The sequence below is a fragment of the Anopheles stephensi genome, unplaced genomic scaffold (assembly GCF_013141755.1).
Source record: "Anopheles stephensi strain Indian unplaced genomic scaffold, UCI_ANSTEP_V1.0 ucontig58, whole genome shotgun sequence".
Taxonomy (NCBI): Eukaryota; Metazoa; Arthropoda; class Insecta; order Diptera; family Culicidae; genus Anopheles; species Anopheles stephensi.
The window spans coordinates 100,744-127,023 of record NW_023405425.1 but is presented as its reverse complement, the minus strand read 5'-3'; the positions used below and the strand labels follow the sequence as shown (position 1 = coordinate 127,023).

General features: G+C 42.9%; 1 protein-coding gene across 2 annotated transcripts in view; it reads left to right on the top strand.

The window, feature by feature from the left end:
• The window catches only part of LOC118517163 (band 7 protein AGAP004871), a 64,586-nt gene that overhangs the window by 6,631 nt on the left and 31,675 nt on the right, over positions 1 to 26,280 (top strand). The window contains exon 1 of one of the 2 annotated variants that reach the window (XM_036063045.1): positions 6,395 to 7,519. The exons of the other annotated variant lie outside the window; for it this stretch is intronic. Within the exon in view, the coding sequence (XP_035918938.1) occupies positions 7,390 to 7,519 (130 nt within the window). The 5' untranslated portion in view covers positions 6,395 to 7,389. Of the gene's footprint in view, positions 1 to 6,394; positions 7,520 to 26,280 lie in introns of those variants that run through there. 2 annotated transcript variants of the gene reach the window in all.

Genomic DNA, 26,280 nt, shown 5'->3' with positions numbered 1-26,280 from the left:
AGCAGGCCAAGACCGCAAAGCGGTTGTAGCGCCTGATAAGTAAGTAAGTAAGGATTTTTTTTAAATCCAATAGAACGATACGGCCAAATTCTCACCTTATCCCGCGTGTGCTAGGTTGTTTCGTTGCGTTGTGTTTCGTCATCCAAAGGCTTAGTCCGTTTCGTGAAAGGTCCTCTAACTCGGGTGTGTTCGGACGCTTTGTTGCCGTAATCCATAATTCATTTTTGAGGTCTTGAACATAGCTAATTGGTTCTGACATGATCAACTCAATTAGCTGTCCGATAGTGGGATGACCTCGTACAGTTTATAGAGCTCGTTATTGTAAAATCCTTCAAAGCTTACTTCTCTAGAACACGGCCAGAGTATGTGCCTCAGAGGCATAAGAGAATACTGGGACTATAAAACTCCTTGCTTCTTCTCTTACTGTTGTATAATCGGTGAAAACACTGTTTTTTACTTAAAAAACACATTTATGAAACACAATTTATTTCTCTACATTCTCTGGATCCTCGCTAGAGATGGGTTCTTTGGAAAGCACCCACGATTCTACTTCGGATGCCGCCAATTTGACCCCTGTTTCGATTCTGTGGAAAGAGAATCGTTGGTTCTACGCGAAATCGATCGGAACCGTCTGGAACCGTTGTAAGCGTTCGAACCGCCCGGAACCATAGAAACGGAATCGTAGTCGATCAGTATCAGTGATTCCGGGACATGGTTCCGGACGGTTCGTTTAATCGTCTGGAACCAGTTCCGCAGGTCCCTTCTGTCTAAGCAGCCGGCTTTCAGTTTAGGTCCGTTTTACTAGGCCCCTGGGCTCGGTGCGCGTATTTTTGGTGTCACCTTGCAATTCCTGTGAAATCGTAGTGGCCAAGCTGAGGTCGCAACATCGGTTATTGTTTATGGGGTCTACCATTTTGGTTTCCACGTTATTAATCTCCGACCTGGGGCTTGGCGCTGCTTGCTCAATCCTTTGGAAAGCTCCTGCTGCAAAGGATACAAAAAAAAATCTTAGATCGTGTCTATGTCATCAGCCAATGCCAGGATCTGAATTAAATTATAGAAGATTATTTCCCAAGGTGCCATCTCCGAGTCTTAGATGGTCTTCTCTAGCATCAGGTTGTTAAAATTTAAATGTTCAACATATGTTTGATACCATAATAACGACTTTTGTCATAAATCAATTTCTTTCAATACTACAAAACTGAATAAATATTCCAACGAAAGCAAATGGGAAAGTGAAGGAAGAATTCAAGGACAAAATCGAACAATTTGATAACAAGTATTTTATAACAAGCTTTTAAATTCCAATTCCATGTCCAATTTAAATTCCATTCTGTTTAATTATTCCTACCATCAAACTAACTTTTCCCACTGACCCACTGCCCAACTGAAACAACTACCTAACCTCAGCTTCGTGTGGCGGTGTAACCAATTTGTCAAACAATTTTACATCGATGGAACTTGCTGGAACATGCGTCCTTGTAAGGTACACAGTATCACATTTCACACAAATTGCTTGACTCATCCAAACCGACATGTGACCCAGGGGCGGATGTAAGGTGCCGTCCGGGCAAACAGTGATTGGTTTAAAAAATTAATTCATCCAAACTGTCGAGCACCTTATGTGTGTGACGCACATCCGGCACCCGTCCAACAACATGGGATAGACATCGTGTGTCGTGTGTCAATCCCCCGTTTTACCGGGATACATCGACAGGACCGTCATCAGTGTGTATCAAACTTTTTGCCATCCCACCGGCGAAACACCGTAATGGGAAATCTTAGTCGTTCGTGGAATTTGTGCTTCTGTGTTTGGTAGCCTTGTCCAGGCTGCTGTCAGGGCTGCTTGCAGAAATTTCGGTTCGTTGTCGTGCTGGTTGTTCTTCATGCTCTTGAATTTGGCTGTGCTTTGGCGTTAATTCGAAGTTTTTGTTCATCGTTAAACGCGATGCTCATAATGACGGTGGCCAACTAGCAGATTCGTGGCGGTGGATGATAGTGTCGCTCGATATAATTCATAATCAACGTGGGCTGTTTTGTGTCGGAACAATCGGGCAGTGTCCCCAAAACTGGCAGCTGATTTGAAACATGTGGCCCATCATTATGTGGCCTATTGTTGGACGCTGTTTGAAACAAATGTGATGCCTTTGCACAAAGGGGCATTTGCCGGGAGAATGCCCGGGAGAAAAATCAGATTTGAGTTTTTGTTAATTTAGAATTTTTCAGTCAATCTATTGGTTGAAACTAAAAGAAACCCGAAATCATAATTCCCTACTGCCGCAAGAATTCTTCTCTATAATTTTTTTTTTTATTCATAAAGAACGGCCTGGCCCTATTGCTTAAAGCTAAATTACAAATAATATTACAATTAACGATGGTTTGGAAACATTTCCTTCTCCAAACCGTGAAAGGGCACCTTATCCAAGGTGAGCTCGGTTGATATATATCCGTCATCCAGTAGTCGTGGTAGTGTTGGTTGCGAGGGTCGGTATCGTAGGTGATCATCTCATCCCGTTTGTTTTTGGGATATGCCATCATCAGTATTCTTTGGGTCGAGATCCAGCGTTCTTCCATCCCTCTGGCTTGTCTGCTTTCCTTGACCGTTGCAACACGCCATTGCTCTATAAATGTTTTAAAAATAGGCAAAAGATGCATATTTGAAATTTTCCAACTGTTGAAGTTGATTTGAAAAGGAACTTTTTTTCTTGATTCAAAACAATTTTTTGAATTCTTAATGTAAAACTACCAGAAAGAGTTATACAAACAAAAATTTTGTCCTTATGTTCATGTAGCGCAGTGGTTAGTTCTCCGTACGACGCAGGCGTGGCGGTCTGGATGGGATTTGAAACTCGGCCCGTTATCGCCTCGTCCACTGCACTGCACTTTCATATTTGCAGACGCAATCACGAAAGCTTTACATTCTTCTCATTCAGATGTTTGGTTTTTTTTTTGAGGTCGAATACAAGAAAAACAAGATTTTTTTCGATAGCTCAGTAGACTTTATGAAACCACGTCCAAACGGTCCTGGTGGGATTTGATTCTAAGTCTTACCATGTGAAGATCGGTACCGCTATTACCTCGATCCAGTTGTAGTAAAAACATGCTTATCCATCCATGTTTATGGCCAGATGTAGTAAAAGAATTTTTTGTTAACTATGTATCCAATACAAATAAGAAAGTTCATCATCCTTGTCTTCAATTATTCCATGTCCTTGTAACTGCAGTTCGCCACTAATATAAGATCTGGTAGCTTTATAAAGTTTGTTTTAGATTTTTTAGAATGCATATTTACCTCACGGAAGCTAATTGTTGAAAGTGAACTTTAATTAAATTACTTAAAAAATACGTCATGTGTATGAAAAACAATTCAATACTGCAAGTTTATAGTGACTTTAAGAACTATCATAAATTTGTAAATTGAACAGTTTGTTTAGTAAAGTTTGATAAAAAATATTTTTTTGATAAATGTAAACTTTAAAAAGTCATGGGTTCTTACAACACTTGCATAAATCGTTTTCAGGCATTATGAAACGGAGCAGGAGTAAGAAATAGTTAGGTCATGCCGAGAGAAGCTACAGAAGCACGTTAATTTACGCTAATTTGCATTAACTCTTTAATATTATTCCACACTTGGTACAAAAAGACACAAACATACATTTATCCTGGTGTTTTGTTTTTGCGGTACCCGCTATGCCAATGAGTATTTTGTCATTTTTTGTAAGCTCTTCTGATGACAACTATTCCAGTGTAAGTTGAAGCTTTATATTCATATCAACGTACTGCTTACACATGATCAACATGTATGCAAAATTCGGACCTAGCGATTTTTATTCACCACAGTACACGACAACCGAAACGTGCGTCAGAAAAACCTTTCTACCAATCCCGGTGGGATCAATCAGATCTGGTGAAACACGTAGTACGAAAGTACTTGCACAAGGTCGCTGTTCTGTCCACGGTTTTAGCGGAATCCTCTGTCACTGTCATGCAGAGATTCGTGAGTGTTTACGTGAAAACATTACATTTTGTTTCGTTTCGAGTAGAGATAGTGAATATGTAGGTCTTCAAAAAAATAAAAATAAAAATGCCGTAACATATTTCAGCAAGACACTGACACAAATTTTTCTTTATATAAAATACGCCAACCTGGTCAAAACAAACATTAACCGTACGCTAAAAGGGGGACGGTTGTTGTTTGTTGTTGAGGCACGAGATGAACGCATGCTTCAGCACCAGCTTAATAGGATCGGTGTTCCCGCAGGAGAACATGTAAAGGATTTTATCCCACAACAGGCCAGCCAAACCTGGCCACAACACAGACGAAAAGTAAACTCCGGCGTTTCGTCGCTGTTGTGTGTGTGTGTGTGTGTGGTTTTTGCTCTTCTTTTTGTCTGTTTGCTCTTGCGCCACCCACTGCATGGTCAGATTCCGCAATTTCTGAAATGAGAAATGAAACGGGATGAAACTGTTTTATGACACCAACTTATACAGTCCATTTTGTACGTGTCCTTTGGTCGTTAAGTGAGATTGTTTGTGTGAGCGAGGGAATGTGACGGCGTGATTTTTTTTGCTGAAACTGCCGAGCCATTTCAATGAGCAGACAAGAGAGCGAGGACTGACGGGAATGAGGCCTCGACCGAAAGGACGTAAAGTTGTGAAGCTGAGACTGTGGCCCGTCTGAAGAAGAAACAGAACCACCGCAGACCACTGTGTTGCTGGTAAGACTGGGGTGGGATTTTTTATCGGCTCAGCGGACATCAGAAATCATGCGGATGATTAGTGGATTTGGCTCACAAGGCAGCGTCACTTTGAAGATGAAGAAACTCACAGGACAGGAAGGATGGCGTAGCGTGTAATAAAGCGAGTCCAGCCAGGTCGACCGGTCCCTCGCTGGAAGAGATGGGGTTTTCACTGTGTGTATTATAGTTGCTCAATTCAAATCAGAATCTACCCTCGGGGGCCGGGCTCGGGCACCAATTCGTTTTGGTGTAAATGATAGCCACAGGGCTGATGAGATGGCGCGTGAATGTACCGGAATAGGGTAAGCGATACGGCAAACACGTCGTTCATGAAAGCAGTGCGACCGCGTTAGAATAAAAGGAGCGTTCTGTGGAAAACTAAGGGAAAAAGTGTACATATTTATCTTTGCAGTCCCTCTTTTTTCCACTGCACTCGTTCTTGCTGAGCCTCTTTTTGAGCCATGCTTACGGTTGGTTCCGATGGCTGATCTGGCAAGTCAACAAGCTGTAGCCAGGTAAATCTGACTTCGTACCATCCGAAGGTAAAGCATAGGCGTTAGTAGTGAAGGGCTTTTCAGCCGTGTAGACATTAGTGAAGCGGATGCTGGTACACCCCGACGGTGATCCTTGCGTAGTTAAGCTACTTGTATCGGTTGCTGCACACTGGAAGGTTTATAAGCGTACGGGCGATTCACATGATCCACGGAGAAAAGTCGGAGAAAAAACAGAAATCTTGAAGATTCTTGTCCACATCTCGATGTTTAAGAGGCTCTTGCGAAGAGGGCGAATAATCACGACCACAGATCTTACGATTCGTATAAGGAACGCATGCGTGCGTGATATCGATGCCGTTCTTGCTTTCCTTCTGTTAGTTACTTTCTGGGTTTCACATGCGAATAACAACAACATTCACTTTATATCAGTTGTGTTTTATTACTCTGTTTTCCTCTGTCGAAGCTTGTGTCTTATAACACTTATATTTGTGATTTTTATTTTATTTCTGATTTTTTACCATTTATTCAGTAGAAAATGTGTTACGGTAGAGAAGCGTTGATGTTATTTCAACAATTTTCTAAAAGCTTTTGTCAGGAGCAATGTATTTTTTTTGTTCGTCTCCTGCTAAGCATTTAGTCCCACTAAAAGCAGAACACTGTTCTCCGGCCCTGCGTTACTTCCGAAAGCGACTCGTCCTGGTGTGCGCACTTGTGGCGTGCCGTGCTGCTGTTACGCTGGTAAGCGACACTGTACGGGTGTTTGTCGGAAAATTGCGATAAAGAAATCGTTCGCGTGTGGAATGGAATTTCCCTGCCGGCGCATACTTCCCTGCCCGGCCATCGCGCCCGCCACCGAGCTCGGCGTGTTAAAAACAAATAAGAAAAGCATGGCCATAAAATCACTCGCGCCGTTCACTCGAACGCTCGGTCAATCGCGTATTACGCGCTCGGTGAGTGATGGTGATGATGCTCGGCCATGATACCGCTACAGCCCGATAACGCCCGATATGAGTGGGGCACTGAACGAGTGCCGCTGAGAGTCTTCGTGTTGAGTGCCACGGTCCCGAGTAAGGCTAAAAGGATCTGCCCGAAGTCGAATGAACATGGAGCATGAATCCCCGGTACAGCAACCGGTAGCTGGGTACCGAGCAAAACCTGCTTGTAGAAAGCTCGTCGGACACGGCGATACACACACACACACCAGCCAGGAGTAGACGATTGTTTTTCCAGCCACGATTGTAATGGATGAGCACGGGCGGAAAACTGGCTTGGTAGTCGAGCACCTTCAAAGCGAGCGTCGGTGGGTGACAAGCGTTAGTCGACGTCGGTACGTCGTTTTTGCGTGTAGGACAGGTGGACTTTTCCGCACATGAATATTGTATGTCTGACACTTTTCGAAACCGTGTTTCGGGTTTTGCGTGACGCTTTGGGAAGTAGCTGAACGGTGCACTTTGTTTGGGAGATTCGTAATCTGTGTATAGTTATAGGAAAATGTGCGAAACAGTGTAGGGAAGTCTGGCAAGTGAAGTCGATGGAGGCGCCTGGTGCTTGATGAGCGATTTGAAGAGATACAGTGGTTCGTACGCGCGTAAACGAATCTTGGTCTTGGTGCTTTTAATTGTAACAGTGAATGCAGTGTGATTCTTCGAACTTTCCACTCGAATGTCTGAGAAACTCCGCACGAGGGAAGTAAAAGCTAATCGCCTGTCGATTGCGCCACCTTCATCACAATCCTACACATAAGTGTGTGGATACTCGTGTGTGTGCGTGTTTATCAGTTTCCAGCTCATTAGTTTCGTGGAAAAACGGGAGAAATGTCACGGAACTAGTGGAACCAACCATCCCGTTTCGGTGATTATCTGGCAGCGTGAGATAGTGGAGTCGAGTGTTAAGGTGTAATTTGTCACATGGGAGTTTCGCCCTTCGCCCTGCACGGCACGGCAACCATAATTCGGAGTAGCGTTGACAGTTTTGCGGTTGCTCTGTGAGGTGTGAATACAGTACACGGGGCGTTCCGTGGTTGTTTAACCTCACGCACATCGTTACTTTCGTCGGTGCAGCAGAGATTCTGGTGCGACCTGGTGTGTGACCGATCTGACTTGCTGTGGTTAGTGGTGCATGCTGGTTCGGACCGCGTGCAAAAGGCGACCTACTGAATGGCACCGACTATTAATCCAGCGGCGCATCCCATCAAAATGTTGCACTTTGGCAATAACAACAATTCCCGAGCTAGCTCGATGCGGCGTCCGGATACTACCGCGTCAGGGTCGTCCATGTACTCGGCAGGTAGGAAGAACCTTCTGTATGACTTTATGTAGGAAAATCTTTACAAGGTGAAATTCATCAGCTATGCGTCAAACGCGAGACGACATGGGTGTGCTCGTCGTGCCACAAGGCAGCAGCGACCTTCTTCCCAATTCCCTGGTAATTGCTGCGGTATACGAAGCCGATGGGTAATTTGTGAAATCCTTTACGGCGCTTCCTAGACGCACGTGCTCACGACATTCTCTGCAGAGATTTCGAGGAAGTCGATGGGATTTTGTAATACGAAATGCTGACAGCGTTTTAGAGAGCTGTTCGTTGTGGTTGTGCCTGCACACACACACATACAGCTGCTGACGCCGGGTACGGAGTGTGTCGTTCGATTCCAATAAGGTATTCATTGAGTGGAATAATATGCTGATGATGGTGGTTTGCTCAAGTGTATGGATTCTGCTATACGCTTGTGTAACATCTGTTGTGGGCAGTTTTTGTGTGTGTCTAGTCTACGAGACGATGACAAGCGGCACAATATGAAGCACTTATCGCTTCTTGGGAGCTAAGTTTTTATTAAATTTAAGTGAATTATACTATTTATCATGTTATGTATAGATGAAATAAAGAATGAATTTTTACTATTCAACACGATTTTCAAACCTGTGAGCAACAAGTTGCAGTTTCTGAGCCCAAGAAATGAAAGCCAACATATATAAAACAAATAACCCAAACCTTTGCTTTGGTAGCGAAATCCAAGCCACCTTCAATCCAGATCCAGACATTGTGTAGGCCATCCCTATTTGGTACGTAGGAGTCGTAAACAAAAGTGTAACACTAGCCTTTGGTCGTGCCCTGCAGTGGTTGCGTTGGTTTTGAGCTCGCTCGGTGCGCTGCGACAGCTGGTGAGCCTCGGTGCTTGGGCTATCCCCAACGCCGGGACTATCCACTACGCCGGGACTGGCCATAGTCCAGGAGATAGATGGCGAAAAGAATGTAATCCCCATGATAAATATTGCTTAAAGTTTATCGTATTACTTGTGGTGGCCCGTGGTGCCTGATATGCAGGAAAGAAGCTAATGAGGATACAAAAAATCCCTGCACTCACAGGAAGTTGCGGTGGCGGAAACACTGTCTCTTTTATATTATTTTACTCGCGTTTGAAAATACTGAATTGTTGGTCAGTTAAAAAAGCTATACTTATCCAAATATTTAATATATCCTGCTGATTCTCAATATTTGAAGTTTGCAATATTCCATTTGTTAATTACTGTAAAGTAATTAAAGTAGTGTAACGAAAGTTATTTGTTAATGACTGTATTACCAACCTTCCCGCCGAAGGTCTTCTGTTTTGAGCAGGTGATTTCAAGTTCTTCCTTCCTGTGTCCTCGTCTGCTGACTGTTGTCTTCTCCAATCTGTACTTAATTCCTTCTCTGTTTGGTGTTGTAAAAATGGCCAACTCCTATCCCTCGATAAGTGTTGTGTGATCTCGTTTGCTCGTTCTCGTTCTCGTTTTTCGTTTAGTTACATCCTCTGTGATACAGTTATACGTCGCGTATCCTCTGTAAAGGATCTAGGTGTGTGGCTCGACGAAACGCTGTCCTTCAGTTCCCGTGTGATCAATGATTATGTTATCAGCAAGTCTAACAAATCACTGGGTCTGATCATTCAGACCTGTCCCTGTACTGCTGTTGGATGCGATCCTCCTTGGAATACGCGGCTATAGTCTGGTCTCCCCCAGGCTCTACTGCGATGGCCAGACTGGAGAGTGTTCAGCGCAAATTCACTCGTGTAGCGGTTTGGCGCTTCCTTAACGGTTATCATCTTGCTCTCCCTCCCTATCCAGTCCGTTGCCATCTTCTTGGGCTAGAAACCATTGAGGATAGGCATTTCCATGTCCGTGCTAGCTTCATTGCAGGTCTCCTGTTAAATGAACTTGATGTCCCTTCCCTCCTGTCTACCCTCCCTCTTTATGCTCCTTCCCGTCGCCTTTGCGATGGACCCCCCCTTTTATATCCCATCCTGCCACACCCGCTACGGTTCGAACGATCCTCTGCTTCGAGCTTTATCGACATTCAATAAGTGCTATAACCTGTTCGACTATAATCTCCCCCTGCCTCGTTTTCGTGTCCGTCTTCGTGAAGCCTCTTTCCACGCCACCTTATTCTACTGTCATCCTCGCTTTTCCTTTAAGTGTAAAAGATAATTGTTAAACCATCATTGGCGGACAATAAATAATAATAATAATAATAATAATAATAATAATAATAATAATAATAATAATCTGATTGCTATGCTCTACAACGAACTGGCAATATTTTCCATTCATTTGAAACATTCCCTTACTGCTACTATCAGCTATAGATTTGAAACATTGCAATAAGCTGTGGATGCAACGATCAGTGTTTGTTCCAATCCTTTTAACTTGTCAGATTGAACAAAAAGTCATTGGATCGTTAGTGTACATGCTCATCACATCACGTGACATGAGCGGATATCACAAACTTAGCACACAGTATAATGAAAAATTACAGTATTTCTATGCAAATTTCTCCTAACTCTATGCAAGATTCCATTATCTGATTGAAAATTCCAAAACGGGTTTGCAATATTTCTTTAAAGCATTCTCCTTTATTTATCATAAGCCTGTATTGCCAACTTATTGATATCACGTAGCCTAAGTCGGTCCTTACAACGGAGAAAGTATCTAGATGGTTCGATATGTGATCGTATTGAGTGAAAGAACTTTTTACCCTACTACAGACCCTATTGAATAAATCTTCAAAAACTTGGATATCTAACACATCATTATCTTTGGATTGGAGTGACTATTTAAGAGAGATAAAATGTATTTGTTGTCCGGTTGCTGGTTCGTACGACTCAATCAACCGCCACAATACATCTATCGAATCAACTGGGATTCATATGGAACGAAATGACTGTGTGCACAGCCCTTTATCAAAAAGAGCAACCATATGGTGTCCGGATGACAGTGATGTCTGTACATCACATCACTCATCATCATGTGATAGACGTTAATTACGATTTGATTGGGCCCTTGAGAAACGAGCATGTGCCAGTAAAACATGAGCTCAATGAGGTGAACCTTTCGTGTCGTTTAAATCAGATGATTTTAGAACAATTGTTGAAATAGCTTACGTCACGAGAAGAATTTTTATATAAAACCGGTAAGTATGATTATTAGAGAATGCAGATGAACGGATCTACGTGAACAAATATTTTATTACCTATGATTAGCAATAAGTTTTACGGTGGAATTGATCAAACAGACAAATTTAGACGGTTTAGATCTAATGCGTAGGATTATGTCGTCATACTCTTACCTCCAAACCAACCTTATACGAAACATTCCGTTTTGTCTGTGCAAGAAACCGATCTCGATAAGCCGTTATGGTCCGTGTAGCGCGAAGGTTTAGCGAACGCCGTGCTTCGCCCAGAAGGATTTACGTAATTACTCCTAAAGTTGATTAATTATCTCGCAGGAACAGAGTGTACCGCAGGTTTTTGGCTAACCCCGTTCCTTTTCGCTGTGTCCTCGAAAGCCTGGAATGGTCTGGGTAAAGTACCATCTGCCGTCAAGGGTTGGTAGGCGAGCCGTATCTTCATGGTGGACCGGGCCTTTTAATTATGAAAACGAGCCCATTCGGCGCTGGTGCGATTGGATAAGGTAGCAAAATTTTGTAATATTTATAGAATCGGCTGACTGGTTGGCTGGATGGTTGGATGGGCAAGCATTAGGCTCGCGGGAACATACCAAAGCATACCAAAGCGTTTAGCGGGGTTAAAGATGCCGGTCTAGGGTGATCGCACAACGAGGCGATTATGAATGGGGATGGTTGCAAGTCCAGCAAATTATTGTTATTTTCTTGATTTTGAAGATAAACTAATTTTCGCCAGCAACCCCGGGAACATTAATTGGCAGGAGTGATGCTTAAGTGAAGCACTGCAGGAAGCTCCCGGTCCCAGTGGAGTTTTGGGGTTTCCCTTTTTTTCGGTGGAGAAAGTTTCTTGCTGCGCAGAATAATCAAATTTGCCCAACGATGGAGAAACCTGGTAATTCGTGGCTAATGGAGGCGCATGGTGTTTCATGTGTTTGCGGAAGACGAACGAATTGGGCTGATGGGTGAAACCATCACGAACGAAGCGGGGTTGTGGGAGTTGTGGCCCATTGTACGTGCACAGATATCACCGCCTCTGTCTTGCATCGCAATGTGGAAGTCGTGGTGATAAGAGATTCGCGTGGTTTAGAGATTCGCACACGTTCTCGCACGGCATTGATTAATGATGCTCTCGGTGCTGAAACACACGCTTGCGAGGCTGAGAGCTCTCCGAATGTTGGGCGGTGGATGAACAAATAATCCAATTGTGTGCGAACGTGAGGTGCATGTTGGGCTGGACATAATAATGAATTTGAATTTAGTTTACTTTTGCAAGCACCGATAGAGCAATACAGTGTTAAATAAACAACTGGACAACTGCCGCCTGCTGCTGCGGGGGTTTGGAATTAATGAGTTTGAAAATGTGATTACACAGCAATGTTGAGAGCTTTCCGGAAAGTCCACTAATGAGTTAGATATTCATCCTTTCACTTCGTAGTGGAGATGCTTGTCAACAATTACAGAATACTGAAACATTTACCTATCCTATCAGCATCTCTGTTCTCTAAACGATCACTGTCAGTAATGTAGCGCCATTGGGTTTATTTTTGTCTTTACATCGTTCCATGATATGTTTGAGCTTGCCACACAAAAACATATTAAAAGTGGGCTGAAATTGAATATCCACGTCCACGGTGCAAATTGTTCGCAGTAAACAATAGCGCCCATAAAACGAGCAATTCGTGGCGGTTGGCGTTGGTTGATGAGTGGCGCGTGGTAGTGTACGGTCGTCTGGAGCAAGTACATTTGCTCCCATCAAGGGAGATAATGACCATTATTTTTTTGTTTTGTTTATTCGTATGATACATTAACAAGGCAGTCGTGGAGCCCAGCAGGAGAAAGTGAGAAATTATTACAGTTTGTTTGTTCAGTTGTTTTTGTACAGGATGGCTAGAGTTTTAGTACAATTTTATAGTTTTGGATGAAAAAAATAGTTTGACACTCGAACAGGAAGTTCATCAAGTTATTACTGAGGTATGGGATAGTGAATCAACGCCTTATACTTGGAATATTGGATTCATCTATCCCATATACAAGAAGGGAGATAGGCTAGAGCGCAGCAATTTTACGCGCAGGGATATTACGGTATTGAATACAGCCTACAAGATTTTCTCACTGATATTGCAAGACCGACTTGTCCCATTGGCGACTTGGCGGCAAATCTTGAAGAAGATAGTGGAACTGCAGTTTCACTGTTCATTGATTTTAAAGCTGCATATGACGGCAAAGCAAGGGTAAACTATACGACGCAATTAGTTCTTCTAGAATTCCGGCTAAGTTTACCAGACATGCAATAATGACAATGACCAACATCACATGCCAGATGTAAAACTCTCAGAGGCCTTTGTTACCTTCAAGGGCCTTTGCAAGGGAGATAGGCTTCCCTGTCTTCTAACTAACTGTGACTCTGAGGTGGAAACATTGGGGTTCATCTTCTATAAATCAAACCAGATCCTGGTATACGGTGATGACATCATCTGTTTGAGGGTCTCCTGCGAAGATATATGATGTACTTAAATGTACAGATAGGTGACAGCACCTTTGAAGTCGCTCAAACCTTCACCAATCTGGGGTCTCAAGTCAACACCGATATCATCATTGATGTTGAACTACTCACAAGGGTGCTGACTGCCAACCGGTCATACTACAGCCTGAGGAAATCCTCCACTCTAAATACCTGTCGCGACCGAGGAAGCTAGGACTGCATAGAACATTTGTAGTCTTAGTACTCAAATACGCGCTGAGAGGTCGTTAAGCCAAAAAAGGAGAAGAAAACTCACACACGCCTCAGAGACATGGAATCTGTCAAAAACTGACGAATCCCTCTTCGCCGCGTTCGAAAGGAAAATGCTCTGAAGGATTTTTGGCTCCGTAAGCACAATTTGTATCGCCAGGCTTCTGTGGGCAGGTCATGTCATGAGAATGGCACTGGACGCCCCATCCCCCATAAAGTCCATTTAAGCCGTCTGGACAAAGGAAGCGTGGCAAGCACAAATTGAGATGGAGTAATGTTGTTGATGCAAGAGTTATTAGGATTTTTGATTGATACGAGCGCGGTCCGGGGCTAGGAGGTCCTTAAGCCAAGAAGAAACGGACATGCGCAAATTGTGTTTTCAAATTTTTGATTAACAGAATATCCTTAACATTTATTTCACATTCTTTCCAAAATTCCAATGGATGGCCTTTGACTTCCACAATATCCGGAAGGATTCAAAGATGGTTGTTACAATGACTCAAATTGTATCTAATGCAGCCGTTGTGTTCACCAGATTTTCAGTTCACATGTGTACTTTAAGGACAGTTTACGCATGTTTGTAGGTATGCACATCAGACTCTTTGGAGGAAGAACACCTCAGCATCCTATCGTTGGTTACGCTGTGTTGAACAGTATCACCTGCGGGTGTCATCCGTTAGTAAAAAAGTGAGCGGAGAAAGAAAAATATGTCGACCAGGTTCAAACCATTTAAAGAGCCAGGCCAGTTCGGAGCAACACTGGATAAATGGAGGTTCCGGCAACCTTTCAAGTTCACTTGAGCATCCGTGCAATGGGGTTCAGCATGGGGTGCAATGCGGAAAGGATCCAATTTGCATTTACCCTCCGATTTGCAACTCAATGAGAAAAGTAGCACGGTTTCAAAATAGAGTCCGGAACAGAACTAAGTACCGGTTGGGTTGTGAAAAGTTGCTTACACTTACAGGTCATACTGCACAAGCGGAGGAAGAAAGTTTTCCATCTTCCTTCGTAACTTCTTGATCTCTTTGGTTTTGGGCAAAATAAAGGGTTGGGTTTGATTTTCCGAATTTCCCTTTTTCGAAGTTTGCCACCCGTCTAGGGCACGAAATTCCATTCCATCTACAAAGAGAGTACGGGTGTAGTACGGGTTTTGGTTACGTGAGGGACGAATGAATAAATAAAATCATCGACTGTGTGCGTACGATCAGCATGCTTAAATGTTTTCCAGGAGCATTATGACTTTTTTCCTTTCATCCCTCGGCTGTCGTTTTAACCGAAAGGCGTGTCGAGCTTCTCGATTTAAATGGGGGGTTTTGCTTTTGATCGAAAAAAAGGGAACCGAAATCGTATTAAAACATTCCAATACCCATTGGAAACCGCGTGACGGGTAAATGGAAAAATGTGGAAAAACGCACATTATCTGTATTTTTATGGGAGTAGTATTTTCTCAGTAATCTCCTTACGAAATTGTATGCAAATATTCGATCCGTTGATAGGGCGGTACGGAATGGGGCTACACTTTTTTCACGATTCTCTTCATCCTCATCGCGGTTGACCAAATTTGAATGGTTCCGTGTAACGTAATGATTGATTCAGAATTATATAAATCGTGTCTACGGACTAAACTACGAGCCTTCCATCTGGAATGGTGCTTTTCAATCGCGTGTTTCCGCAGTTTCCGTCGCCGAAAGTGTCGGGCTCGCTGGCTCGCTGAGTCAACAAATAAGAAACTTGTTCGAAGTGAAACTGCGAATAAAGTCATTGCTAAAGTCTCGCTGATTAATACCAGCACCGTCGGCTGTTATTGTCTACTTGTTGTTTGTCGTTAAATATCGGTGCCATCGGGGCTCGGGCTCGGGATCGCCTGTCCGATCCATTTATCGTGATGGAACGAAAAAGTTGCTTCCGGGCAAAGGAAGTTTTTCTCTCTCGTTGTCAATAGCGCGATCCGTGGCGAGGAAAATTTTCCCTCCCCACGAGCGGGAGCAGTTACGACCGACCGGTCGGTCGAGGAAAACAATTGCCGGAGGTTATGGCTGATGCCCTAGAACAAAGAGTAGAATTTACTTTTAATCAGAGTGTCACAGCGCTTCCGACAAGTTGCAATTTACTGTAAATAAGTTTTGAATCTTTTCCGTTGGGGTTTTCTTCTTACATTCCGAGAGCTTCCAGCTCCGTCGAACGGCGTAGAAGCACGGCAAGGTGCTTCGGGTCGCTGGATTAGCGGTTTCGACGCACGAGACGGTATCAGTTGGCATCGGCGAAGCCCGGCGAGCCCGGGGATGGATGGAAAAAGTTTTTCCCATCAAGGAAAACGTGCAGCAAAATTCCCGTGCTGTTGCTGTTGCTGCTGCTGCTGCTCAGTGTCTGCAGTCTCCTAGAAGGCGAAAGATATCCTTTACGTAGCATGTTTTTCGCTGCGCGACCGGAACTGATCTGGCGGTGGTTGGTTGATGTTGGTTTTTGCTGTTATCTTAGGGGGCAAATCTTTGCCGTGGTTGTGTGCTTTGCTAAGGCAAGTAACGTTGGCTGGAATTAGATGTAAAGGTGGAGAATAGATGGCTGGTAAGAATGGGAGCGAGGGGCTAACCGAAGGTTATATATTCCATTGGGAACAATCGAGGTTGGAGTGTGACTGAAATCGGTTTATGGATCAGGTGGTTTTGCGGTGGTTTTAGATGGAAATGTTTTTTTTTTGTGTGTGTGAAATGTTCTAAGGGAATCAAAAAAACATTATAAAATAATTTCGATAAGCTTCAAATCTACGAGAAAAAATATAACCATACGAAATGGCAATGGAAAATCATTTTGAGGCAGATGATTTTCGTTTTTAATTCTCGATAACAAATGAACGTTGATATGGAAGAATATAGATCTAATAAGGAAAAAAGGCTGGGTGGCCCGGCGTGAGGTGCGAAAGTGGCGCCGGTCTTCACAAGGCAGGGCCAGGGTTCAAATCCCATCTCGGTCGTTCCCCCATAGTGAGGACTGACTTTCCAACTATGCGGTATCAAAAAATCTAGTAAGTAAGTCAGAAATTGAATGTTATTTGCCAAGAGTTTGGCAAATGATTTTTGCGAGAATTTATGAGGCATTAGAGATCATAGTAAGATACTTTCATAAAGCTCTTCATTCTTCAGTATACAGCAGTTAAAGGCTATTAGAAAGCGCAGTGACGTTGTAAAACATAGAAAATAACAGAGAATGGTATTTTTTGCTACCCATGAAGAGCTGATGTAAGGTGTAGAAAACGATGCGTTGATTTTAATCATATCACTCCTATTACTTAAGTAGTTTACTGTCAGCCATCAAACTAATTGTCAAGCAGTAGTGTACGGTCCACAGGGTTGAAGGCAGCATCAAAGTCAGCATACAACATTTGTAACATTTGTGTGAAACGGAGGATCAGACAGGAACGCAAAAGGCGTGAGATGGGATGTACAGGGGGATAAGAAACAGGAGAAAGGGTTTGTTGATGTCACTGAGGAGCATTCTGACATTAAAGATATACTGCACTCGAACTCGTCTAGCCCCCGCCGGATTTAACGCCTACAAGTATTTAACGCCGGATGCCATAAGATGGCATTTGAGAAAGCGCAAGGCCCCAAAATTCTATTAAGCACTAAAGCGAAGTACAGGCCTCACGACCAGGAGGGATCTGAAAAGTCAGAAGTAAGCCTACGAATGAGAACGATAATTTTGTTGGCTTTCGATAGTGGATCTTAAAGTTTTTTCTACAAGCACATAGCATAGATATACCGTAATTGGTTATAATTTTGTTCATGTCAGCTTTCTTACAAAGAGGAAACATAAAGGCTGATTTTAACCTATTAAAGAAATCAGGACTGGAACTTACGTATCTCTGTTGTGTATGAAAACTGTGCTAGGTTTTGGAAGTATATAAGTTACAGCATGATTAGGTCCAATAACAGGGCGATGCAACAAAAGTCCGGGTTATAAGCAAATTTTAAGATGTTTTAAAAACTTTTGCTGGACATACAGTTGGGACGGTCCAGTGGCAGAGGCGATTGCAGCGTAGGTCTTCACAAGGCAGGACCGAGGATCAAATCACATCCCGACCACATCCCCGTACGCAAGACTAACTATTCAGCTACGGATAAAAACAAGGAAGTCGAAAATGGTAGACTAAGACCTTTCGAGGTTGTAGTGCCAAGGAAGAAGAAGATGTAAATACTGTTCAATGTAATATTTTTTACTGAAGAAATATTACACACTATGCGAGTTCGGCCTTGTTGGCGTTGGGTTCGGAGGTGGTCGGCGGGTCCTACCTCGTTATTAGCAGAAACCCTGCTGTTACGGAGGGGAATTCGCCGATAGCTTTTGATTTCGGTGCTGGCTTGGTCGAGCTTGGGCTATCACTGCTGGGCAGTTTGAGAAACACTATACAGAGGCAAATGTTTGTGCTGTCCAAAACGCTGTTTTTTTTTTTTTGTTTAGTTTTGTTTCGCTCTCCAGATCCGATACACGGAAGGATGATCCGTTTACACACCACACTACCATCAACACAATACCGCCAGCAATAGTCCCGGACCTAAACATTTCTACAAATTCTACAATAGACCTGGATTTCCTCACTGCAATCGCCACACACCTACAACCGAGCATGCCCGGGATAAGGCTAAATACCAGGGAGGAAATGCCTTGGTAATTTCTTTGTGAATTTTTTGTTTTTGACATTTGTATTTCGTCAGCACATGCGGTGCTGACAATACGGCTCCTTGCCGTGATAATTAATAAATAAAATAATAAAATAAAATATTACACACCGCTTCTATGTGTAACGGTCGAGCTTAGGGTTTTCCCCATCGGCAAATGGAGGATCTCAAACGTGATTGAATCATCTCGAATAGTAATTCTACCGTAAACATCGCAGATTACATCCGAACCTGCGAGGCTTAACTACACATAATAGCATTCGATCGAGCACCAAAGTCAATTATTCCCGGTGCATTATGTAGCGTTCTGCAAAGTGTGCTGACCTGTAAAGCCCGATACGGTTGATTGGACGGAATACAATTTTGCCTCGAGCAGGCATTTTGGGCTGCAAAAAGTGTGGACCGCACGTCGAAGTTGATTGCATCGCAGTACCGAGTCACCGAGCCAGGTACTACCCAGAACGACACTTGAGTTTGTGCATTGAGGTGTGTAAATGATTTGGGTTAGCATTGCAAATCGTGTTTTCCGCTTTTCCGTTTTTTTTGTTTCTGTATGCTTTAGATTCATTAAGCGGCATTGTTCAAAAATCCACTCGGAAATATGTACGGGAATGATTTATGAGTAATGCAAATGAAACACGTTGATTTCTGGTGTTTTGTGTGTGAGTGAGGGTTTAATATTTGCTCGCAGAACGATTTATAGATTTGATAAAATAGAGAAAAGCAGTTGATGTTATTGTCGACGTACATAAAACAATCTGTGGCTGCAGAAAATTCCCAATCGAGGAAACGATTCGACCCTTATTCGTCGTCAGTTTTTAACGCTTCATATGCTAATCTTTCACAGGCCACCCGCTCCAATAAAACGACCAAACTTCGAATCGACTTTATTTCGGCCGAGGTAAATGGAACAAAATTGAAGTGCAAACAGAATGCTCGGGCTGACCTAATTTTGTTGCAGGTGACTGTTGATTTTCGTTTGCTCGCAGTGCAGGTCAAAAGCGTAGGCATTGTGTGCGGTAGGCAAACACGACCGTAATAGTCAGCATGACGCAGTTGAAATATGCATCAGTAAATGAAATCAAACACGTGTAGAAACATTTTGTCATTGCATGGTGGAAACGGGGATGCTTTCAGGCTTTCCAGGCTTGTTCGTTGACAGTATGGTGACTTAACGAAATGGTCGAAGGATGAGGTAGCTCTGACAATTATATGTCATTCAACCTTCGTAATATTTGCTTTCACAACTAAGGATTCGTTCAGAACTGAACGACAGTCGTATTAAAAATTTGTGCCTAACGCTTGACAGCAGTCACATAGAAACTCGGCGTTTGTAACGCACTTGACAACGCAACCTCAGCTGGCCGATCTAAAGTAGTGCGTTACAGTCGCATGCATGCAGATGCGAAATTTGGCGTACGATACGTCCCCTCTCTAATGAAGCAATCTTGGTCCATAATTAAAATTCATTATCACATTACGAATGCATTATTCAAGCGAATGCTACAACTCCTGCAATGCACTTGATCCGTTTCTATTGGGCAACTTGAATGAGCTGGCGCGACCAGTCCCATAGCCGGTACGGTTCGGATCTCCCCAGGACTTTTGGGCATTGCTGCGTTAAAACTGAGCGGTAAAACCAGCAGCCTGCATCCTCTTCAGCATCTCACGTTGAATAATTGTTCAGGAATCCGCTTTGTCGTTTCGATTATACTTGCTATTTAGCTGAATACTGAATACCTTCCTTCCTACCGAGCTGGAACACTGGTGACGGTGGTAGCTGGCGTTTTTTGTCTGTTCAACCAGCGCAACACAACTCAGGTCCTCGCTCTCGTACCGAGCTCTGGTAGCATAAAGAGGATGAGGAATGGAACAGATTGGCACATTAGTTTAGGACTCGAAATTCATGAGCAATAGCTCCCGGTTGTGCCGTTGCTCGTGGAGATAACTCTCTTTGAACACAGGGCATATCGTGGTGCCTGGTGTTTTTTTGCTTCAAAGCAGTAAGTTAATTTCGGATTCATTAATATGTGATAAAATCTGGTACCATACATCGGCAGGATGAGTGTGTGTCTGGGTGATAAGCAGAGCGGAAAATCGATCGGAAGCACTGCACAGATTATGGAAATGCGGTTGACGAAAAGCTCTATACGAAGCTTTTTATTGCGTGCTTTATAGAATTGTGTGTTTCTTGTTTAGTATAAACACAATACAAATATCGTTTAATACACTAAACAGAAAGTTAAATGGAGAGGCACAGCATAAAAGTGTTGTAAGCTTCAAACCGAGGTTGTAGATTTACTATCCGCTATAAACAATTTGGGAATATTTTATCTAAAATGTTCTTTGCCTCTCTAGAATTGGTAACGCATTCATGTGTTTACTGCAATACAATACTAGTTAGATAGTTAAAATATACAAATGTTCAAAATGGGACGGTCCGGTGGCTGAGGCGATCTTCACATGGCAGGGCCGGTGTTCAAATCCCATCCAGACCGCCTCCCCGTACGCAGGGCTGACTACTTTGCTACGGATAAAAATCATGTCACAGAAAGCCAGAAATGGCAGACCCAGACCTTCAGGGGTTGTAGTGCCAAGGAAGAAGAAGAAGTGTAAAATATTATCAATCTGTTTGGAACCGTTCATCAATTTTTATAACTATTTGATGAAGAAGAAAGAGTATATAATAAACATAGTATTTAGGATATTTCTTCCTCAATTAGGGCCTAACAGGAATCCTCTGTTCCTGTGCCTTTAAAAAATGTAAGGGCTCTATCGAAGGATGCCAATGTCACAACATAACCAGTTCACAGGAACCAGGTGGGTTCACAATCCACACCGTGATAGTGAGATCATTGTAAAGATCATAAGGATCATGATAAGTTCAACTTCAGAAAACCTTCTCGCTGTCTTTCTCTCGATCGTGGCCAACGAATTCCTATTCGTCAGTTTGGCCGGTTTTTCGACCTTTTCATAAGCTTCTGCTGCATAGAAAAGCCTCAAGCCAATCACTTCTATGTCATCAGCGTAATGAATTGCCCTCTCTAGCGCCAGGTAAAAGCTAAAAGAATTAAGCATTTGAAGCCTAATGTGTGCAACTGAAATACTTACAAGCCTGGTAAACTTGCTAGAGATTCCAATTGAACTAATTGAGACGTAAATTTTAACCTGATTGTTTAGTATGTCTGACTGATTGAACATATTTGCGCCTGGGGGGTATGCAAACAGATGCACGGAGAAACGATTATAATTGTAAACTACTATACATCGCTACAACGACACATCGTGTGCTTGGCTGTACCCCCCCGAAAAAGACCAATAAAGGCAAGAAAGGTTAAAGAGCTGTAACGGACCTTGAAGAACGAATCATTTCCATCTTCCTAGACAACTCAGCTTCAGAATCGGTTTGGAGTCCTTGGCGGGTAGCGACATTCCGACACTCTGCAGTGTTCTCCAGTTGGTCTAGCTTTCCGTTGCCTTCCTTTCTTACTCTCCCTAGACTTCCCCCCTTTCCTTCCCATCTGGTACGAGATCAGTTGGCATTGCCCGACGATCCGCACCATTCCCTTCCAGCCCTGGGACGTAGCTAGTTCGGCGTGACCAACAGCTCGGACCAATCCCTCCCCCCGATAGTTGACCAGTTCGGCATAGTCCAACGGTCTCTGTTGTCCTCTTCTCGATATTAACCCACTACCACCACCTCGGGTTTTATCATCTTCCCCTTCCTATTCCAACCGAATTCCCGGAGTAGGCCGTACCCCTACACTGATATTGTCATTTGTGGCTTTGAACTCAGAGAAGTGATATCTACTCTGCTACCTTTTCCTAAGATTTTCCGAACGGTGACGATCCGGGCGCACTTCTTATTTTCTCAAAAATGTCTCTCCAGTAAGCAGGATGAGCTATCAAGCTACAAGTAAAGTCAAGTCAAGGAAAGCCAGAAATGGAGGTTGTAATGCAAAAAAAAAATGATGAAGAAGATCTGGGCGCACGTCAATATTCAGTCGACATGATCAAATGGCGAATCCCTTCCAGATCGTTGCCCAGTACACAGGACTTACCATCCAGCTACGAAGTAAAGCCATCTGGCAGTCAGTTGAATAGATTCTCATTCTTATGTCGGTTTAAAACAGAGCGCTCGGTTATTTTTTTAACTTGTTTATTAAGAGAGACCTCATTCACTTGTTTAACCGCGCTCAATCAATGGCGCGTGGAATCTATGGAATCGTGTATCAGAATATTATCTCAGCTTTCAGCCCTTTCGAAGTGTGATATTTAGATTTTTAGTTATATTTTTAGAATAACGGCTTGTCGCCGTTTTCCCGTACTGCATTTGGATACTGCAATATTTGTTATCAAAACTGTTATACAATTTTATTTGAAGAATTAAATTCATTTTGCCACATTGCTGAAATACTAAAGGAAAAGTATTGATTACGGCACCTTCTTTTCCGATTTATTTGTAGCATTTCTTTCACTCTCCTTTCACTTTGCTCGAATTTCGATAGGACAATGATGGCCGTTTGTGGAAAGATTCTTAGCCCGAACAGGATAAAGCAAACGACAGAGAAACACTAATAAATCTATCTGCTGCAGCGTATTCAATTTGTCAATACGTGTTGTCAATGGTGGTGTTTTATTACACTGGCAACAAACAGTCCTCTCAATTGTGTGTTCGAAATACACCTACCCCGGGCCGGTATCTTGAGCTTTGTCACGTCGGAACGCAGTGCATTCAGCGTTGATTTATGGTCGTGAGAGACTTAATTCGAGCGGGTGGAATAAGCAATCGCGCACCAACTGTTCGGAAGGGCGACATATCATTGTGTCATGCCGTATGTCGCTGCTGCTTCTTTCTTCTTCGGAATTGAACGAGCCAAGAAACCGGCTTTTTTGCAGCTGGAATAAATCGTTGAAGTAACAACTAATGGCGTTCTAAGTACTCTTTTACTTCAGTTCGTTAATTGTGTGTGTGTGGTTCACAAAGGGAACGGATTCCTTTCTGCCATTCATAGGGCCTCCGGGAGCCTCCGGTTCGCAGACGGTTGCCAAATTTGGCGGATGATCATTCTTCCATTTTATCTTAAGCCTTGCAATCTCATTTCAACATGTCCCCAAGGTCAGCCTCGAACGAGCAGTGTGCTTCCGTTTGCATTGTGTGCGCTTGGGGTTCGGAGAATGAGTGTACCACCAACAGTAACAATATCTTATCTGCTTCAGTGCGGCGCCAAGCGTGCTACTGCCGAGAGGTTCTGAATCTTGATATTAAGCACCATGAAACGATGGGATGGAAAAAACAAAACGAGATTCCGGTTGGAAAGATTCCCATCCTTTGCCTGCTGGTTACGCATCTTATTGTGTGTAAATATTTAATTCTCCTGTGGGTTTGCCTCTTACTTCTTTGCACCCCATAGGTCTTGCTGATACCAGTTTCGAGAGGAAGTTTTGTTCTTTGGCTAAACCTTCACGATGGAAAGAAGTTAAATTTTGCAGTGGTATTTGGAGTTCTTTTATCAGTGTGGGTAATTTCTGAATTAAGAATGATGGAATTTAAACTTAAGGAAGAACTTCTATCTTAAAGACAACTTTAAATGAGCGAATCAATAATAATTTCAAACCCATTTTCGTTCATACTATTAACGTGACCAGTTTGTGATAAGCCTTGGGGAAAAAGTATCAAGCAAAGCTTTCTTAACAAAAGTCTCATTTTTCGCCTAATTAATCATGATTTTTGTCATCCATTACTTAACGTTGTTGTTTTTTTCTGCACCTTGCTCTTCTCATGCACGACGATACTTCTCCCGGAACTCTTCGGATGCGACTCGAGACGAGAGGCGTATCGCCCTTATCGTTTTAAGTGTGCCTTCATGTTGTTGAAGGCGGTCCGGATGTTTTTTGCTGCTATGTTGTCGAAAAATGATTGACGAATCACGTTGAATGAGACGACCATTTTCCTGCAGGCTCATTTTCCTTTGCTCCGTCTGACGTCTGTCACCGTCCATAGTCCTTGCATCACCTCATAACGAGACGACGCATTACACGATTTATTTTTTTTATAGGTCGGCCACTTTTGTAAGTGGACGAACAGGTCGAATGATGCTGATAAATGATTACCCACATAGCGGTGATGCGATGGGAAAATCGATAGTTTTGCCATTCTCCCAAGGGTCGGCTTGTCGAATTGTTATCGTTTTTTGTTGTTGTTGTTGAGAAACATTCTAATGCGCATTAGCTTAACAATTATTGCATTAGATAGGCAATTTGTAGCATTATGGATTCCAGATTTAAAGTTCTCAGTAGAATATTTTATACTTCTGTATTTCTTATCTACAGCTTTTTGCAGACAAATATTTTCTAGCTAAGGCTTGCACATAGACAAGGTTGATGTCCATAAGCTGAAGAGACAGCTGTGGATGAGGGTAATATAATTAAAACCTAATCCTCCGCAAAGTAATGATTGACGCTAATTGATTGGTAGCAATACCATGCCTTCGCGTGATGCATATTTCATCGTGAACGAAAATCGATAGACATCGCTGGAATGGATCTACTCTAAAGTTAGTATGCCTTCAAATACTTTAGATTACAAATTTAGTAGACTATATGAGCAAATATTCTACAAAAAGTTCTACAAAACGCAGTCTTATAGCAAATAACCTCTAAGCACTTGAAGCGATCAGCAATAAATATGTCCATGTCCATGCGCTCCTCTCGATGGTTCATATTTTCCCAATCACCTTCATTCTCCGAGGTACTCTCAGGGATAAAAAACCACCTGATAAGCGGTGGAATTTGGTGGAACGGGAAAGAAGGATGGTGGGAAGGGTTTCCCATTTTGCTCTTCCGTTTTGCCTTTGTCGGCGTATAGCCGCTGTCGGAGTATGCGTTTCCGGCGCAGTTTCCTACACTTAGCACCTTTCGCACAAGAACGGATGTGTTCTATTCCTGCCTGCCGGTCGGTTCGTCGGGCTGCAAGAACGGTTGCGGCATCCGAACGCAATTATGACAGCAGATGATGAATTTTACTTCCATTTCATTTCTTTCGGGAACTGAAATTACGTTTATGTTAGTGCCAGTGGGTTTTTTTTCTTTCTGGCGGCTGTTGTTGTTTTTGCACTTCCTGAGCTTCGCAGGTCTGTGGCAGGAGCCATCGATAAACGTCGAAGGAGTTTTTTTTTTGCTTGCTTGTGCTTTCTTCGAGGAATTCTTTTTTTTACGAGCAATGGGTTATAAAGTACGGATAGAGGTGGACAGATAATATGTTTCCCTGCCGGTGACAGGTGTAACATATGGATTTCAAGAGTGAGAACGACATTTTATCTGGTCGTTTCGGAGAGCAGTCGTTGAAGGTGGCACAAGATGACACAAGCTTTTTTTTGTGCCTGTTTTCTTAGACTTTGTGTGTGTGTCATACGTGTGAAATAATATATCGTAAAGATGGGATGAAAATTTTTTAAGAACAGTTTTTGTTTTAGGAGCATGATGGAGGACAGTACAATAGGATCTTTTGTCTATACATGGAACTCGCGATTTGTATGGAGTTTATACGAGCCTTAAATGTTTTTTCGAATGGGAATCTTTTTTTTAAATGTCAACTTTCGCTTTTGCTTTCCAAAGATAAGCAGTGGTAGTTTTCAGCTAGATTTGGTGAAAAAGAAATTTGGCATTGGTTTTGTACTTCCAAAATCCATGCCTCATGTTTCACCGGCAATTTCGGAGGGTTTCATTCCTGTGTTTTTCTTAGTACAGCTGTTTTTGTTTTGCTCGTCCTCGTTGACCTCCAACTACATAAACAAGATGTAGATAGCACAACAGATAGACCAATAAATAATAGTCAAAAAAGGCTTGCCTACCGACTGGCGATGCTGCTGCCGTTGTGTTCAGCCTCCCGCCTCACAATGAATCAGGCAGGAATGTGGGAATTTATCTGAGATAAAATTGCATCTTAAACTACACGCCCATTACGGTAGGGATGGATGGGCCAACGCTCCGTGCGTCCATTCGCTGATACACTAAGGATGGGTGTTGAAAGTTGGAAGCAGGGATTATCCTTTAAGCTTATTCGTGGCATAGGAAGCACATGCTACCACCGCTGGACGTCACGTAGTTGTGCAAGCTAGGACCGGGAACTTAAAAGCGAAATGTAGCGTTTTATACGATGCCGGACCTAATTAATTATAGCTTGACGCGGCTCTAACATGAGG